This window comes from Mastomys coucha, unplaced genomic scaffold (genome assembly GCF_008632895.1).
Source record: "Mastomys coucha isolate ucsf_1 unplaced genomic scaffold, UCSF_Mcou_1 pScaffold23, whole genome shotgun sequence".
Lineage (NCBI taxonomy): Eukaryota > Metazoa > Chordata > Mammalia > Rodentia > Muridae > Mastomys > Mastomys coucha.
The window spans coordinates 38,830,300-38,848,144 of NW_022196906.1; the positions used below are offsets into that span (position 1 = coordinate 38,830,300).

Genomic DNA, 17,845 nt, shown 5'->3' on the forward strand with positions numbered 1-17,845 from the left:
AAGTCATGAAGTAGCTCGTCTGTCTTTAAAAGCAAAACAGTGAGATGTGAGCACCAGCTCAGACAGTAGGCTATTCAGATCCTTGGCTATGACCCAAATTACTTCACAGAATCATTAAGAACAAATAATCAAGGCTGAGCATGGGGTACAGGCCTGTAATTCCAGCACCTGGAGGCAGAGGCAAGAGAATCAGGAGTTCAAGGCCATCCTCAGTGACACAGCAAGTTCAAGGTTATGTGAGAACCTGACTCAGGAAAACAAGGAAATCAAGTACTATTCCAGCCTCCCCAGTTTCCAAGTCTCAACTGACTTATCTGTTTAACCAAAGAAAAAGAAATGAGCCCCAGTAACAGGCACACTGCAGAAAATTGTTAAGAATCACAACCACAGGACTTAGTCTTCTCTCTCAGGGAACCAGATCTGTAGGCTGGAATAGTAAACAAACACTAACTTCATTTTGGAGATGGTTCTTCTCATTGTAAGAGGATTTGGCCCCTTACCACCTTGAAGCAATTACCTTCATTTGAGTTATATCCTAATTCAAGTTTAGTGGGATCTTTTTTTTTTTTGCTCTCCTCCCTCCCTCTTTCTTTTCTTTTTTCCTTCTGAGATAAAGGTCTTAGGATGTAGTCCTGGCTGGTCTGCTACTCACTAAGCAGCAATTTTCTTGACTCACCCTCCCGAGTGCAGGGGCTGCAGGCAGAGCTGCCATGCTTGGTTCCCAAGTGCATGTTTTCACTGTAAGAGTTCAGTTCTCTCCTACTTTGTTCTCATCAAGATGCAAAGTCAAGTTTCATCTTTCCTTTTAGGACTATGGGCTACTGAATGACCAATAGCGAGTTGGGTATCACTGAGAAAGCCACAACTTCCTTCCCTCTAAAACAAACAGGGCCATCTCACCGCAAAGGCAGTGCAAAGAATAACATGACCATCCCATTTAGGAAAGCAACAGGGCCACCAAGGTCTCTATCAATTCATTATCTTTCAGGACATAATGGTCAAATAATATGATCGGAGAACTCATGTTCTATTGATAACCATGTCATATTTGGAAGCTTGCTATCAAGTTCTGAAAAGCCCATATTAGATGGCAATAACTACTTTTTAAAGAAAGTCCCTGGTATTTTTAAAATTGCTCTGATACTGGAGTCTTTCAAGAAGAGAGGATGCAATTGGAATGTACTGTGAATTAAAAAAGAATAAATTATGGAGGAGGGAAAGAGAGAGAAAAAGAGAGAGAGAGAGAGAACAGACCAATGGGTATCACATGCATATGATCCCAGTACTTGGGAGGCAGAGGCAGGTAGATCTCTGTGAATACAAGGCCAGCCTGGTCTCAAAAACAAAACCAAGAAGAACAGAGAAGGCAAGCGGGAATTCCATGTCTTCTCCCCTCTGTGAGTGTGAAGCAGCATGGTTAGCAATGTAAAATTACAAGTGAAGTCTGAGTTTGTTCTCTTGTCTCTGATGGCAGCAACCATGCACCCAGGGAGTGGCCGCCCTTGCTTTGGTGCCGCTCGCAGGATTCCTGCAGTGAACCAGCTTCTATGAACTGTATGAGCATAGCTGGTTAAAGGGACTTGATGAAACTTAGAAAATAAACTCAGTAGTAATCTACTTAAAAGAAGAAGGCATTGATACTCAATTCCCAGTGCTAAATTAAAAAATTCTAACAGTTTAACAACACAATGGAGGCTTGGCGGCGGGAAGACGCCTGGTGTGAGTATTAATTCTGCCCAGAGTTTTAGTAATCTAGATGAATAATCCCAATTCACAGCTCTCAGTCTGACTGTACAGGAAATGCTTTCTGTAACCCAACATATCTAAAAAGGTTTCATTCTGAGTGAGGCAAACCCTCCACCCAGACTCAAAAGCCAAGGGTCAGAGGTTTATATAAGACTCATTTACATGAAGCAAGTTGATGTTAGACTGGAAGCAACTAGCAAGCATTGCTACAACCCTCCATATGCAGGGGTTCTGGAGCCAAAGATAGGCATAAACCCTCTAGGCAATTACTTCCTGTGTGAGGACCACATCTACTTACTCCTGGCTCTTTTTGATGTCTAAGATTTGTCTTTTAGCTTCACTTTAAAAAGTTTTTATTCTCCTATAAAACCTCTACAAAAACCATTATTCCATAAAGACATTTCTCTGGAAGCTTACTACAAAAATTAATTATCGTCATAAATTGACAATCCAAATCAAATACTTCTTGAGAAGCCAGTAAGGCCCTGGGATCCCTTGAGGAATATTAAAATATATAAAACCCAATGCATGTCCTCAAGGAGCTGAGTGAGGCTGTATTTATTGATTCACAGGAAGGGGAGGTAGAGAGAGGTCATTTTATACATATGTAAGCAGAACTATATTTTTTATTAGATATTTTCTTTATTTACATGTAAATTTCTCCTTTCCCAGTTCCCCTCCAAAAAAACAAACAAAGAAACAAACAAAAACAAACCCCTGTTGCCTCCCCCCTCCCCATGCCTGCTACCCCACCCTCTCCCACTTATTAGCCCTGGCATTCCCCTACACTGGGGCACAAAACCTTCACAGGGCTGAGGTCCTCTCCTCCTATTGATGATTGAATTTGCAATCCTCTACTATACACATGCTGCCAGAACAATCAGACCCACCATGTGCAGTCCTTGGTTGGTGGTTGAGACCCTGGGAGCTCTGAGGGTACCAGTTACAGAACTGTATTTTTAAAATTTACCTCCAGAGAGGATTATTTTGGTAACCTTTTTCCATTACTATGACAACCATCACTGGCAACAAGTTCTTCTTTCAACACTACCCCCCAATCAATTTAAACCTATTTTCTCTTTTCCAAGTACCAGTGGAGCTAGAGTTTTTGAAGAATTGTAAGTCATCCCTTAACCCTTCACTCATTCAACCTTTCCTTATTGACTTCCAATTATATTATCAGCTTTTGTGTCTCCCCACAACCATCACCAAGGTCTCCTCATCCCTTTAAAACTGAGGAACCTAGAAATGGAGACAACATCCAAGCAAGGGGATGGTCCTTGCTAAATGCTAACTGTATAAAAAGTAATGCCAACTAATCCGAATACCTCAACATCACTTCCAAACCCCTACCTTGGGGTGCTTTAAAAACTAAATCCTGTATGGGAGGCAGAGGTAGATGGATCCCTGAGTTTGAAGTCAGCCTAGTGTAGATGAGGAGTTCCAGGCAAGCCAGGGCTATATAGCAAGATGCTATCTCAAATAGTAATTAATAATGATTCAGTAACAAGTCCTGTGATGGTTCTTATTCTTTCCTCTGCTATACGAGTGTGTATGCACATGTGTGTGGGGTGTGCATGCTTGCACATACAGAGGGCTCTCTATGTTATCGCCTTGAGACAGGGTCTCTCACTGGACCTGGAGCTCAACATTTCTGACAAGGCTGGCTGGCCAGTGAGCTCCAAGGATCTACCTGTCCACGCTCAGCTCGGGACTGGAGTTCCAGGCACATGCATCCATCCTGGCTTCTACATGGGTGCTGGGCATCCCAACTCAGACCCTCATGCTGACCATTTCCCCAGCCTCTTACTGTCTTTAAAGAAAGTCAAAATCACCTAGTTGCACACATTCTCCTAGTTTAATAAACCCTTGCAAATTGTTCATAAAAGTTCAATAAATACTGATCCACTTTACACAAAAAGTTACCACTGTAAAACAAGCAACAACTTAGAAATCATCCCAGTCTTGAAAGGTAGTCATAAACTACTGGGCAAAGACAGATGGATTCACCGGTATCTATAACAAAAGGAAGCCTGGACTAAGAAAGCTCTTTGAGGGTTTTTAAAAGAAGACACTGAATTTCAACCCAACAGCAGTATCCGTGAATGTTCCATGAGAGAGTTGCATTATGGAGATCTGAGTTGAGCCACAGAATTAAATAAGTCAGAGGCAGGTAAAGAAGTGAAGACTCAGGCAAAGAGGCTTTGCAAGTGCACCAAGGCAGGACATGAAGGCCAGAGAGAACACGAAGTGTCCCCCTGTCTGATGTAGATATATAGCAAGGAAGTGAGAAAGTATACATTGCAGATAAGTTTAAATTATAGATACACAGACCAGGTGAACTACCAAGGGCTGAGAATGTAAAACCAACTGTTTGTGAGAAGTCAAGGGCTTTAGAAAAATAGTAACAGATCCTATCTCCACTTAAGGAAAACATTGGTCACACTGTGTGCAATGAAAAGGAAGGGTAGCTAATTAGGAGAACACCATAATGGTCCTCAACAACAGACAAAAGCTAGACTGTCAGGACTGAAGAGCAGGGCCAGAATGAAGAGACACTACGACCGAATAATGGCCAGGACTCAGACACGCAGTGGGTGGGGGTGGAGGAGAAAGGACTTTCACCCAATGAGGAGACATGAGTGAACTCAGAGGGAGATAACACATTAGGGTTTGAATCTTAGCTCTGCCACCTCCTAAGCACATGACTCAAGGAAAACTATTGCCTGGACCTGCAAAGGATGGTATGCCTTGTTTTAGTACGCATTTCCTCTTCAGAAAGTTTGGTTACATTTATTTTAAATGTGTATGTGATCTGTGTGCATAAGTGCAGGTATGCGTGTGCCACAGTGTATGTATGGAGGTCAGAAGACAACTTGCAGAAGTTGGTTCTCTCATTCTACCATGTATGTTGTAGGAATCGAACTCAGGTCATAAAGTCAGTGTCTAGCACTGAGCCAACTCATTCGTCCCAAACATGTTCTCATTTAAGAGAGGTAAAGAAGGGATGGGCTGGAAAGATTAAAGATGGTTCAGTGGCTAAGCACTTGCTGCTCTTGCAGAGTATCTGAGTTCTCTTCCCAGCACTGACATGGTGGCTCACAACACTTGCTAACTCCACTTCCAAGGCATCCCATCCACTCTTCTGGAAGGTACTGCAATACAGCCAGTGCCCATACAAACATGGAGGTAAAACATTCATACAAAAAAACATTTTTTAATGTATGTGTGTATGTATGTATGTATATACATAAGTATGTATGCATGACTGAGCACCGTGAGCAAGTCTGATGTCTGAGGAAATCAGAAGAGAGGGCTTCAGATCCCATGGACTTGGAGCTGTGAATGGTTGTGAAGCACCATGTGGGTGCTTGGAATAGAACCTACATTTTCTGCAAGAGCAGTAAGTGCTCTTAACTGTTGATCCATCTCTCTAGCCCCCAAATAAAAATAGTTCTAAAAATGAGAGACAGAGAGAGAGAGGGAAAGAGAGATCGAGTTACACTATAGAACTGTGTAGCCCCGGCTGTCCTGGAACTTGCTCTATAGACCAGGCTGGCCTTGAACTCAGAGATCTGCCTGCTTCTGCCTCCCAAGTGCTGAGATTAAAGGGGTGCAACACCATCGTCACCTGGCTCCTACTATTTATTTTAAAACTTTAACTCAGTTTTTACTGTTTGAAGTTATTTTTATTATTTCTCAAAAGTTTCAATCCCCAGAATTTGTAACTTACAACTTAGCATCTCTTCTATAATTAAATTGTTAGTTGCACTGGTCTCTCTAGATCAAACAATATTGATTCTGTCCAAATTGAAACCCAGGGACAAATGTGAAATAGTTATCAATTACAGACCAATGGATCTGAACTTGGGAGACAAAAAAGCAAAAAAGTAAAATAAACCTGGTTTTCAGTTAAGCAACCATCAAGTGATTAAGAGTATCAGTCATAGCCAGGCACAGTGGTGCACACCTTTAATTCCAGCAGTTAGGAAGCAAAGGCAGACAGAACTCTGGAGCCAGCCTGCTCTACATGGTGAACTTCAGGACAGCCAGGGCTACAGAGAGACAAGAAAATTAGTCATAAGGATCAAGGACAGCAACTCCTATGCAGCTGCCTGGGCCTGACCATTCCACAACTCGGGCCAACCTTCCTTGTTCTCTTTCCCTTCTCTGGGTCTTATCTCTGATTATGTTTTCCTTGGCTACCAATGATGACTTCTGTTACCAAGATGGGTAGTTGTCCTTCGGTTTGGTTCCACTTAGCTTACAGGTAACTTGAAACCCAAAGCAAAATCAGTAACATTCTGAAGTCAGGACAGAGTATTTGTCATGTCAGGGCTGGGGTCAACCACAGCAGATAAGTTTGTGCACACACACATACATATACACATACTACAAAGTAATAAAACAATCCAGTTATGATGAAAAGATCATAGGCATCCTGTTGGTTCAATTTCTCATTCTAATAATAACTAGGGCTCCCTACGTGCTAAGCAAAGTGCTAAGTGCTTTGCATGCAAAGTGGTCTCAATTAAGTCTCACAATAAATACTCTTATGAAGCATGATTACCCCTGATTTGCAAATGAAGAAACTAAGTTGTGAAGGAGTTAAACTCTACAAGGTCATTCTGCTAATACAGGGCTAAATTAAGATTTGAACCCAGGCAGTCTATACCCAGGGCCTTGTTCGATCAGCCCCTAATCACTGTGCCATATCATCTCACACTATTCCAGATTAGACTGTGAGATTTGCCATCCCGTTGTAAAGGCACTTATATATGCACAAATAAAAACCTCCACCCGGAGAGATTACCAAAGGATTTCCTCATTAACCAAGCTTAAAGAGATGTTATCCTCAAGATTTTACTGCTTATAATTACTGCTTATAATCTAGGGATAGTACTGTATTTGATCTAAAAATTAGTCTGTTTTAATGAATGGGCAAAAGCTAACTTCAGGCACCTTATCAATATTTATTGCTCTAGGAGTGAGATATTTGTTATGAACATGTGATTAACTTCTCGAGTTTTTAGAAGCAAGTCCAGAAGCGAGCCCAAAGAAAACCGTCCCTCCAAAGCCACTCCTCACAATTCACGTTTTCTCCTGTTTGCAGACAGAAAGCCACGGTTACTTTGATGCTAAAGTGAGAATGGGACTATGCTATTGTAGCTCGTGGGCAGTGAGGGTCAGAACTCTCAGGCAGTACAGATGTTAGAAAGTCTCCTGCTGCTCAAAGTCACAAACAAACATCTCAACAAAACACAAAACCAGAAATGCAAGAAAACAGGTAAAATATATGGGAGAAACTCCAACTCTGCAACAATAGCAGGGAAATAAGCCCCACCCACTGGTACCTCATACAGTCTTACTGTAGCAAGAATTAGAGGTAATACATCTGGGGAAATCCCTCCAGTCTCTTTGTCAAATAGAAAAACAACTACTCATTTCAAAGAAGGGGGAATTTTCATGCGCTGTGCAGAAAACTGCCAACTAACTATTACACTGATACCACTGTTAAACTAAAATCGAATAGGGCACTATATTCTAAATGTAAAAAGTTAAACCAAGCTTGGCATCCAGGAAGCCATGTACTAACCCTAGAAGGGAACTCTTCTCTAAGTCTACAACTGCAAATCAGGTCTTTAAAAGCAAACTTTAGGTAATGGCTTCAGCCTGAGGTTGGCTTCCCAGGAGGTGTGTAACCTGACAAGGTAAAAAACTCACTGAAATATTTAACAGTGGTGGTATGGATTTCTTTGGATAGGTCAAGAAAAGCAACTCATTCCTTTTAAAACATAAAGAACCATTTTATGGGGAGTCATTCATTCTCTCAGTTCTAGTGTCTGAGTCTTTCCTCGGGGCCTTCTGAGAGATCTTATTGAAGGGGAAAATGAAAGGCTAACAAAGGGCCCCCTTTCTCTCCCTATTCCCAGTATAATCTACCTCAGCCACAGGGCCAGTAGCATCCACACTGTCATAAATGCCAGCAATTAGAGAATTAGGCCATAAAACCACCCACTCAAGTATAAGAGCACAGGTCTGCAGCTTATTTAAAGCATGCTATAAAAGATCCTGAGAGTTCTTCTTGCAAGCCTTCACCACTAAGGACAGTAACAGCAACAACAAAAGGGCCTTCTGTCTACCTACCATGCAGTGATGTGTTCAGTGAAATCATCTGGGCCCAGGTGAAGGCTTAAGATCTCTTTTCTTCAAAAAGATTTCCCATGTCCTCTAGTATGCCATATGAGATCTATGAAAGGGCGGGCTACATTTTGAGCACCAGTATAGTGGAAACCAAAGCTGAGCTACCTTTTGCAGAAATTATTCTAGCTTATTCTGAAACTATTCTAGAAGTTCAGCTCAGCTAGTTCCTGACCTCAAGAAATACCAGCACCTACAATTAGCAAGCAATTTTAGTGGAAAAAAAAAATAATTCAGGGCCCATGAGATGGATCAGCAGGTAAAGGAATTTGTGCCAAACCTGACAACCTGAGTTTGATCCCTGGGTCCTACATGATGAAAGGAATCAAGTCCTACAAATTATCCTCTGACCTCCATATAAATGCTAAAACATGTATATATGTACATTCGTATGGGCTCTTGAGTACATATACAATAAATGTAATTTTTAAAAACCTAATTCCAGGGCCGGAGAGATAGCTCAGCAGTTAAGAGCACTGACTGCTCTTCCAAAGGTCCGGAGTTCAAATCCCAGCAACCACATGTGGCTCACAATCAACTGTAATGAGATCTGATGCCTTCTTCTGGTGTGTCTGAAGACAGTTACAGTGTACTTACATATAATAAATAAATCTTTGGGCTGAAGTGAGCGGGGCTGGAGCAACCACATGATGGCTCATAACCATCTGTCCAGTTACAGTGTACTCATAGACATAAAATAAATAAATAAGTAAATAAATCTTAAAAAAAAAAAAAAAAGCTAAGTCCAATACGAAAACTATTTTAGTCAATCTGTTCCGAAATCTGGTACAATCTGGGGTCAACCAATAATTTCATTTTATTATTTACCCTCAAAACCTAGCAGTCCATAAAAATCATACAGGTCTCTGATTTAATCCATGATCAAACTTAAGTCCTCAGATTTCATGAGCCAATCTTGATGAGATAGACCAGAGCAAGTACTTTATACCAGTGAACTCTTTAGCATCTATTTCCTACTCGTGCCTAGAGGGTTAAGAATCTGGTCGAAATGTAGGTGGATCATGCCAGACTCATTAGTAATTTAGCCTTTCTTAATCCCAGAAAATGACACGCAGAGAAAGGGGTCCATCAGAGCAGCCCTCAGGGAGGTTCCTACCAGGACAGAGAGAGTCACAAAGCTCTCCCTTCCTCACAAGCCAGGCCACCAGGCTCTCTCCACCTTGGCAGAAGAATGGAGACAAGATATTCACAAAAGCCCGGATTGAAGGCCTTCAGTGAAGTGCTAGAAGGGAGCTGAAGCCCTGTGCCAGCACTAGAGGAATGTGGGCAGGCACAAAGAGAACTTAATTAGGAGACCTACAATTAAAACACAGTGAGTCTCCAAAAGAGAGAGAGGCGTTGCAGTCTGTTCCGCCTCTGAGCAGGCAAAAGTACTGCTGCCACCCCCTCCAGCCACAGAGTAAGGGAGGCAACTGCTGGCACTGGCTGCACAGCTGCTCTCTGGAAGGACAGCTCCAAGGTGAGCAGAGATGAGAAATGTAGCCCAAATGGGAGCATTTCTCCTAACTTCAAATCAGAAGGGAGCTCACTATATTACGAACCATTTCCTCCAGGAGCAAGTGCCTTGAGATGCTTAATTGGGAAAGGGTGGAGGCATAGTGTACAGCAGAGGCGGGGGTGGGGCGGGGAGAGAGACAGAGAGACAGACAGAGAGACAGAGAGAGAGCAAGCGCATAAGATTGCACTCTTAATATCCATTTCAGAACTTTCTAACAGCTAACTCAAAGGAGATATTATTGCTCTGGATTTACAGATACATTGATGAGCTGGAGTCTTCTTTTCATTTAAAAGCTTATACACTTAACAAAACATATATCATTCAGACTGAAAATAGTTTCCATTTAGGTAAGAAAATTCCAGCCATGAAAACAAATCTAGCCAAACATAGATAACACTGGGGTTCTACAGGTACTCAGCATTTTATTTCAAAGTTGATCTTCAAGTCAGACACAGTGGTGTCTGTCGTCCAAGCAACTTAAGAGGCAGAGGCAGAACTGTTTGTGCCTAGAAGTTCAAGGTCACCACGAATAACATAGCTAGATCCCAACACAACGGATCTCGGAATCTCCGAGGTTGTTGTCAACTTCAGCAAAACCTTTATGGTTTTTCCATATAATGAGAACTTTCCCACCAAGATGAGATTTCTCCTAATAATAATGATAGTGAAGTGGGCATATACAGTCTGATACTAAAAGGCAGCAAAGAGTCTCACTTACTCTGGCTCTTGAAATAAACTCAGAATAAGAAATTCTGATCTAAGTGTGGTAGTGCATGTCTGTGATCCCACCACTTGGGGGACACCAAGGCAGGAGGACTGACAAATCTAAGACTAGTCTGGCCTTCACAGGTCATTCCACAACCAAGGACTTGTGGCAAGAGTAAGACTTGATGATGATGACAATGATGATGATGAGGAGGAGGAGGAGGAGGAAGAAGAGGAAGAAGAAGAGAAAGAAGAAAAAGAGGAGGAAGAGGAAGAACAGGAAGGAGAAGAGGAAAAGAACAAAAAGGGTTGTTAGCTATTTAGTATAACTTCATTTATAGATCAGAAATTTAAGGTGAAAAGTGAACTTCCCAGTTGGGCATGGTGGCACATGCCTTTGATCCCAGCACTCAGGAAATATTGAATGGCAGATCTCCACAAACTCAAGACTAAAGTCTCCATAGTAAGACCCTGACTCAAAAACAAGCAAATAAAACAAATGAAGTGCTCAGTGTGTCCTAGCAGACCGGGGTGTGTGTGTGTGTGTGTGTGTGTGTGTGTGTGTGTGTGTGTGTGAAATTAGTAAGAAAAAAAAAATCACAGACCCTCTCCAGCTCCCTTCCAGCTAGAGACCTACCCTCTTTTCTAAGCCCAATCTAAAAGCCTGCCACAGGCCACAAGGCTTCACTGAAACTTTAAATGAAAACAAATAAGCACCATGTTGTAATTCAGCTGTAATATCACACAGAATTAAAGTGTACAGTGTTACCATCAAGAGAAAACCACCTTTAAAGTGTTGAGAGGAGATAGGAAAGGCACATGAAATCAGTGAGGACTGCTAGCTGCTAGAAGATTTCTGAAATTTATGTCAAGGTAGTACAAAGTCTAGTCAAAAGAAGATGCTGCCTGGCTGTGTTTATTTAGACGGACCTGAGACAGCTGCTGCTGATACCGTGGAGACCATGGAACGGGAAGCACGGGGCTCAGACCTCTGTGATGTCCAACAGGCAAGGCTTCAGATCCACTTCCTAACTCACACAGGATGCCCAAGCATCTATGTATTTTGAAAAAGCACCTCATCATAACAGAATGGAGTCCCAAGGACTCACATGTAGTTGTTACCAGAGGGATTTCTACCCAAGGAGAGCCAAAAGCCAATGGCAATGGAGGACAGGTCTCCTGTGGACAACTTGGTTCCTACAGGGGCATTTGGAAGTGCCGTCACACAGCTTTAGAACTTAGCTTTGATTATGTGCAACGCCGAGTCATTATTCACATAGAGTAAACCGCAATTTACAGAGGTTAGAATCCATCTGGGTCCTTTAACCATTTCAAGAGGCCAGATAAGACTTCCTAAGAAGCCTGAGTAAGTTCTAAGAAGCAACCTTCAGGATCCTGTAAGTGTATTCGGCTGCAGTGAGTCTTGTGGTACACTATCACTGATAGGTAAGACTATGTCACAAAACACTTTGCTTCTCTGCTGAAAGCCACCCTGGTTTACCATGAACAACACATAACTCTCGGCCCACGCTAGACAGCCTCAAACTACCAGATAGAAAGCTTACCAATAGCTTATTCAAGCCCAGTTCAGGGAAAAAACAAAACAAAACAAAACAAAAAACAAAAAACTAGTAACACTGGAATCTGATGCAAGGAGTCGACCACTCCACTCCCAATAAAAAAGCGACTACCATCCAGCACAAGTTTTAAAGAGAACCCTCCCTGGTATACCCAATCTCATTTGTTTGCAGGAGCTGCAACTCCTGAACAAGCTTTATACCACAAATTCCCAGTAAAGCAAAACAGAATTAGCTCAGAACCCTCTCAGAACATCGACGCGGAAGAAACTGTGAGTACCTGACTAAAACTTCACTGGTGCTTTGTCAAAGACCAACAGATAAACTATTCTGATGCCCAGACATTAGATCCCTGAATCCAGGTGTCTCTCTGGGAAAGTTATGATTGGAAGCTGCTGACTTTGCTTTTGAATATGTGATAAGAACATTCAGAACTTGAACACATGGTCCTTCAATACACAATGCATAAGCATGCCAAGCAACAGAATGCTGCCAGCTCAGGAATCCCCTTGAAGCAGACCAACTTCTCCTAATAGACTTTCTTATTTTACTCAAACATACACAGGACTAGAATTCTACATATAACCAGTTAAGTCTCAGTTTTGAAAATATGCAGATGAATAATATGTCAATGTAAGGTGGTATGTGTTTTGTTTTGCTGCTATACCTTAAAAAAAAAAAAAAGCAAAGTCAACTCACATTTAAGCACCAACTCCGTGCAAGTAACCTGAACGGCTCAGCCTTTTTGTCATGTATGAGGCCTTTGGTTCTCCAACTACCTGGGATCTGTGTTGTTAGCTTAAAAAATACAGAATTGGCCTTTCAAAAATAATAATAATAGTAATAATCTCCAGCAACCAATAAATACTCGAAAACAACCCTGTTGACTGCAGCTGCCTTCTGAAGGCTGGGAAAAGGGGTGGAGACAGAGCGCAAAGAGGCAGGGAAAGAGGATGCTGCAGCTAGCAAGCTACATAGCAAGGAACACGCCCCCATCATGTCCTCCTCGCTCTGTCAGAGGCGGTTGTTGTCAGTCTCCTGAGTAAGCTGCCTTAGAAACAATTTTTAAAAGGAGGCTGGAAGACTAAAAACTTAAAAACTTTAAAGAAAAAAGAAAAAGAAAAAAGGAAAAGAAAAAAAAAGACCAGCTCCTTGAAAGGAGAGGCAGGGGTCCCTAGGGTCTCCACCCTCCCAAGGCCTTTGCTAAATCTAAAGGGGTGCAGGGCATAATGGGCCACAAGGGGTTTGCCCAGTATATTTTGTGTGCCCCAACGGCAGTGCACGCAGGAAACGGCTGGTTGCTATCTTTCCCTTTCTGTTTCAATCAACAGCACTCCAGAACTGCAAACCCCTACCCCCCTTCACTTCAGCCCCTGGCAGCTGCTCTTCCTCCCCCTAGAATCCCCCATCACATTCTCCCCCCCTTCCCCTGCGATTCAAACTGCCCTTTCTGCATCCAATGGAAAACAAATGCGCATCGCCACTGACTGAACCTTAACTCAACTTCCCTTCCCAGGGCAACTTTCCTTTTCGCTGAAAAAGGCTGAATACCGCTTATCAAAGCATCCCGGTTCTCAACCGTTTACCTCACCCACTTTGAGTCTCCCACTAGGAATCGCAGATAACCTTACCTCCTCCTTCTAAAGACTAACTTGGCTTCATAATCCTCTTTTTTCCCAACCCAAAACACCAACAACCACCGCCACCACACGGAGGTAAAACTGTCCCTTTATGTACTCTCATCCCAACCGGCTTTCCTCCACCCCCTTCCAAGACCCAGGACTGGCCTAGGAAAAGGTGGATCAATAATGAAATGACGGGGGGGGGGGGGGGGGGGGAGAAGGGCGGGAGGGAACCAGGGCCAGAGGCTGCAAGCTCTCAGGCGCAGTGGGTGGGGTAAGAGAGCAGCTGCTTCCCTTGGGAGGATGCGGTCCTAGTTCCCCCACAAACACCCCTCACCGGGGGCCCCCCTTTCTCAAGAGCTGGAGGGAAACCCTGCTCCTCTCAAGGAGAATGCCAGAAAGTAGCTCTGCTCCAAGCCTAGGGAGACACCGGGCCATTTTCCCTCTAACACACCTCTGGTCCTTGGTCTAAAGGAGGGAAAGGGGTGGAGTTGGAGGTAAATCCCTGACACCAGCAGCCTAGGAAACGTAGCCCTGGAAGATGGGGAAAGAGACAACGCAGGGGAGAGCACTGTTATCTTCGCAAGAGAGATGAGAACAGACAAGGTAGAGAGGAAAGCTTTCCCCGAGGGGTAGGGCGGAACAAGGAGGCCTGGGGTGCAGGAGGTGGGAATGGGCTGGTAGTAGAGGTGAGACAAGGGGGAGTGACTGGCAAGGTGAAGACCTGGCTGGGGATGGAGGGAGGAGGGTTGATCAGGTTTTCGGAAGCAAGGTGCAGGAAGGGACCTGGATTCTCCAAGGGCTAGGATAAGAACGTGGCCCTGGATGAAGCCACCACCCGAGAGATGTCCAAGGGGAAGACTGCCCTAGGAGTAACACATCTGCCCAGGGAAGGAGGCGGAGATGTGGCGGGATCAGGTCTCTGGCAGAGGGAGGGAGGAATCTGGCTCGGATGAGGTAATCTGTGAAAGGGAGGAGGGGTTCAGTCCCGGGATGGGAAACCCCCGCAAGGGGGTCTGTGCCAAGGGATTTGGGGAAGGGTCCAGGGGAAGAAGGCGGGACGGGAGCTAAAGGCCCTCAATCAGAAGGGTCTGAACCCTCGGGTAAGGGCGCCTGGGGGTCTGCAGCCCATAAGGAGGGTCCTGAGATGGGAGGGCCATTTGCCCCGCGTTAGGGACCCCGGGATGTTTCCAGAATTGGGATGCTCCTCAAACCTGCATGGGGGAGGGGAGGGGTTCCTCAGAGGGTCGAGACCCCGAACCTGGGGGTTCCTCGCCCCCTTACCTCTCCGCTGCCGCCTCCCCCGCCGCTGTCCCCAAACACTGCCCGGAACCGGCGCAGGTTGGTGCCGATGGCGGCCGAGACCTGCAGCGCCGCGTCGAAGCCCGGGCCCACCCGGAGCAGGGCCGGCCCTGAGGAGGCTGAGGACGATGACGAAGACGAAGACGAGGCGGACGACGAAGAGGCTGCTGAGGCGGCGGCCGCTCCCCCTGGAACCCCAGCCCCGCTGCTTCCCGCCGCCGCCGCCGCCGCCGCCGCCGCCACCGCCGGGGGGGAGGGGGGCGCCCCGGGGCCGCCACCGCCGGCCGGGGGCCCGGGGGGAAGCAGCAAGGCCGGGACGCGTTGCCGCGGGGCGCCCCCTAGGCCCCGGCGCCCCCCGCCGCCGCCGCCCCCGGTGGTCCCGGGTCGGGCGGGGAAGCGCCACCGACAGCTGTGCGCCATGTTCGCCCCGTAAGTGAAGCAGCGAGAGGGAGAGGCGACAACACAGGGGGGCGGGGAGGCGGAGGGGGGGGGAGCGGCGGGCCCCGGAACCTGCCTAACCCGCCTGGCGCCGCCCAGCCGCCCGTACCCCGAGGCCCGCTATGCTGAGCGCCGTGTGGCGCTCGCCTGCCCTGCAATCTGCATAGGGGCCTCTGGCCTCCGCCTCTGCCGCCCGGAGGCCGCTGCTCTATGCCGAGCCCCGGGCCCGGCTCCTCCCGCCCGGCAACCTGGATAAGTGCATGCCCCGCCCTCCGGGAGCGGCAGCGCCAAGGAAGATGAGAGGGGGAAGGAAGCCCTGGAGCCCGGAGCGGAGGCGGGTTCCGGGGAGAGGGGGGAGGGGGCGAGGGCGGCGGGAGGATAGAGGCGGAGGGAGCGGTGGCCCGCAGCCGAGAGAGCCGAGAGGCCGATTACACACGTTCCCGGGACGCGCAGGGACTTGAACGGCCCAGGAGAACCGCTTCCAGTGCGGCGCGGCTGCTGGGTCCCCGGAGGAGCGAGCCTTCTCCTCCGCTTTGGAGAGCGGCGGGCTTAGCCCGTATGGAACGCTTCTAGAATCCAGAAAGCTCCATTGTACTCCATGCAAAACCGAAGCGTCGCCCAATTGATTCTATGCAAAAGGGCAAGGCTCTCGGTGAACGCGCCTTAAAAAAATAAAATAAAATCCAATAAAAAGAGGAGCCCCTCCCATCTTCATGCTTGGAGCTCTTTCCAAAATGCACACAACCGAGTGGTCGGCCTCCGCCACCTCCTCGCTCCACTGTGCCCAGGAGGGAGGTGAAGGGCTTCTGGCTTTGGTGCCCTTCTCCGGAGTTGGGGTGTGTTTTCCCAGCCCTGGCGTTGGAGCCACAGCGTGCGCTGCGCGAACGACCTGGTGTTACAACGGAGCTGAAACTGGGTGGCTAACGGACAGGGCCTGGAGGGAAGAGGCGGGCAAGGGCGCCCCGCCCCTTCTTCCTCCGCTTCCAGCCTGCCGCTGCATGCAAAGCAGACCCTAATGTATGCACGCGGAGGGAGGGGGCTCGCCAGCACATTTCTCATGATGGGGGGTTGGGGGGGGGAGTGAAGCCCGGCGTTGGGCATTATGATACACTGGGTGGAAGGGGCCCGCCGCCGGCCTGCTCTGCACGCAGGGTTAGCAAGCCGAGGGGGAGGGAAAAGGGAGAGGGCAGCGGCGGGGGCTGATGGTGGGGTGAATATCCACGGGGTTTACTTTATTGCGGGAAATAGGAGAGGGCGCCTCCAGCAAGACGTTAGAAGCCTGCGGGGATGGAAAAGCTAAGGAAGGAGGGAGAGATTGCTGCCCGAAGAATTTGCCTTGGCTGAGGCTTAGGGATCGATACACTGCCTGCGGACCCGGAGTAGCCTCCATCTCCCCCCAACCCCCAGCTGAGGTGGAGTTCGCAGGAAGGTCACGCAGCCATCCAGGTCTCCCGCACCGGTACACAGAGCTGCTCTAACTAGGACCTCCCCGGGTGGCAGATTTGGGAACGACAGGGTGGGTCATAGTAAGGCAGGTAGCAACCAGCTCCAGCCCACTGGAGGGTGTACTGCACGCCTTCAGAGGTCCACGGCCTCCTGGTGCTGAAAAATCTACGTCCTTCCTACTGAGAGACGTCTGTGCCTGAGGAGAGGAGGGGGGCGGGGGGGGGAGCGAGGAAAGAAACAGAGAAGGGGAGGAGACATAGTCAAGCCCCAACTCCCCAAACTCGTTCGGGATCGATCATCGTTCCAACCACGCAGGATGGGGCCCAGATGGTTTGCAAAACGCACATTCACACTACGCACACACAACCAGATTCCGTTGTTGCTTCTCGTGGCTTACTAGGTGCCGAGAGGGTGGGAGCTGCGAAAGGATATTAAACAGCAGCCCCAAGACTCTGCTTAGGACATAACACACCCCATTGTGGACGGTTTCTCTGTTGCAATGTATTTAGCGTTGGGCTCTGGGGTTTTTGCTTCAGTGTAGCTGCTCTGATCAGTTACAGATTGGCGACCACGTGGATTCCCTCAAGCATCCTGATTTGTTCCCTCTCTCACTCTCTCGTTTATTTTTCTTTTGTATTTGCCGCCCCCCTTCTTTAATATGCATAACGGCCTTCAGAGGTAGTAGGCAGGGGACTGAGTGACAGGCTTTATATAACTGTGTCAACAGGACTTCTTCCCGCCCTCCACCTTTGAGAAAACAAACCCGCTAGATTCTGCGTAACCCCCTCCCTACAAGCACACTTGATTTAGCACAGGTGGGAGGTCTGCAGGGTGGGCGGCAGCAGCAAGAATGGGGAATATTTGCAGGCTGTGGAGACATGAGCCTGGGAAGTGGGGAAGCACTCCTTGAAACATTATCTAGTCGGTCTCTCTCAGGCTGGTGCAAAGCGACCTGGTATAGATCAGAATTTGGTTTATGGCCCAGTGGTTTAGAGCAGAAATAACTAGCTCTTATTGAGTACTTTGTATGATCCCAAATGTTTTATGTGCATTCAGTTCTTACTAATCATGTAAGATAATCTTTATTTTACAGGTGGGGAAACTGAGTCTTAGAGTAATGTCCTAGGCCACATACATAGGGATACGTCTTAAACTTTAGTGTGATCTAACATCGATATCCAATAAGACGATCTTGACAAAAGGACATTCAATGGGAGAGTGCTTACCTAGTATTTGGAAAGAAAGCCCTGGGTTTGATCCTGAGGACACACACACACACACACACACGG

The 17,845-nt window shown here is 46.8% G+C and overlaps 1 protein-coding gene across 6 annotated transcripts in view; it reads right to left on the bottom strand.

The window, feature by feature from the left end:
- Window positions 1-15,109, bottom strand: part of Kmt2a (lysine methyltransferase 2A) — an 81,284-nt gene extending 66,175 nt beyond the window's left edge. For 3 of the 6 annotated variants that reach the window (XM_031346286.1, XM_031346287.1, XM_031346285.1), the window contains exon 1: window positions 14,655-15,108. In XM_031346286.1, coding sequence (XP_031202146.1) covers window positions 14,655-15,092 — 438 coding nt within the window. In that variant the 5' untranslated portion in view covers window positions 15,093-15,108. Of the gene's footprint in view, window positions 1-14,654 lie in introns of all 6 variants that reach the window. The other 3 variants (XM_031346290.1, XM_031346288.1, XM_031346289.1) reach the window with 2 other exon arrangements.
- Between the last annotated feature and the right edge of the window lie 2,736 nt (window positions 15,110-17,845).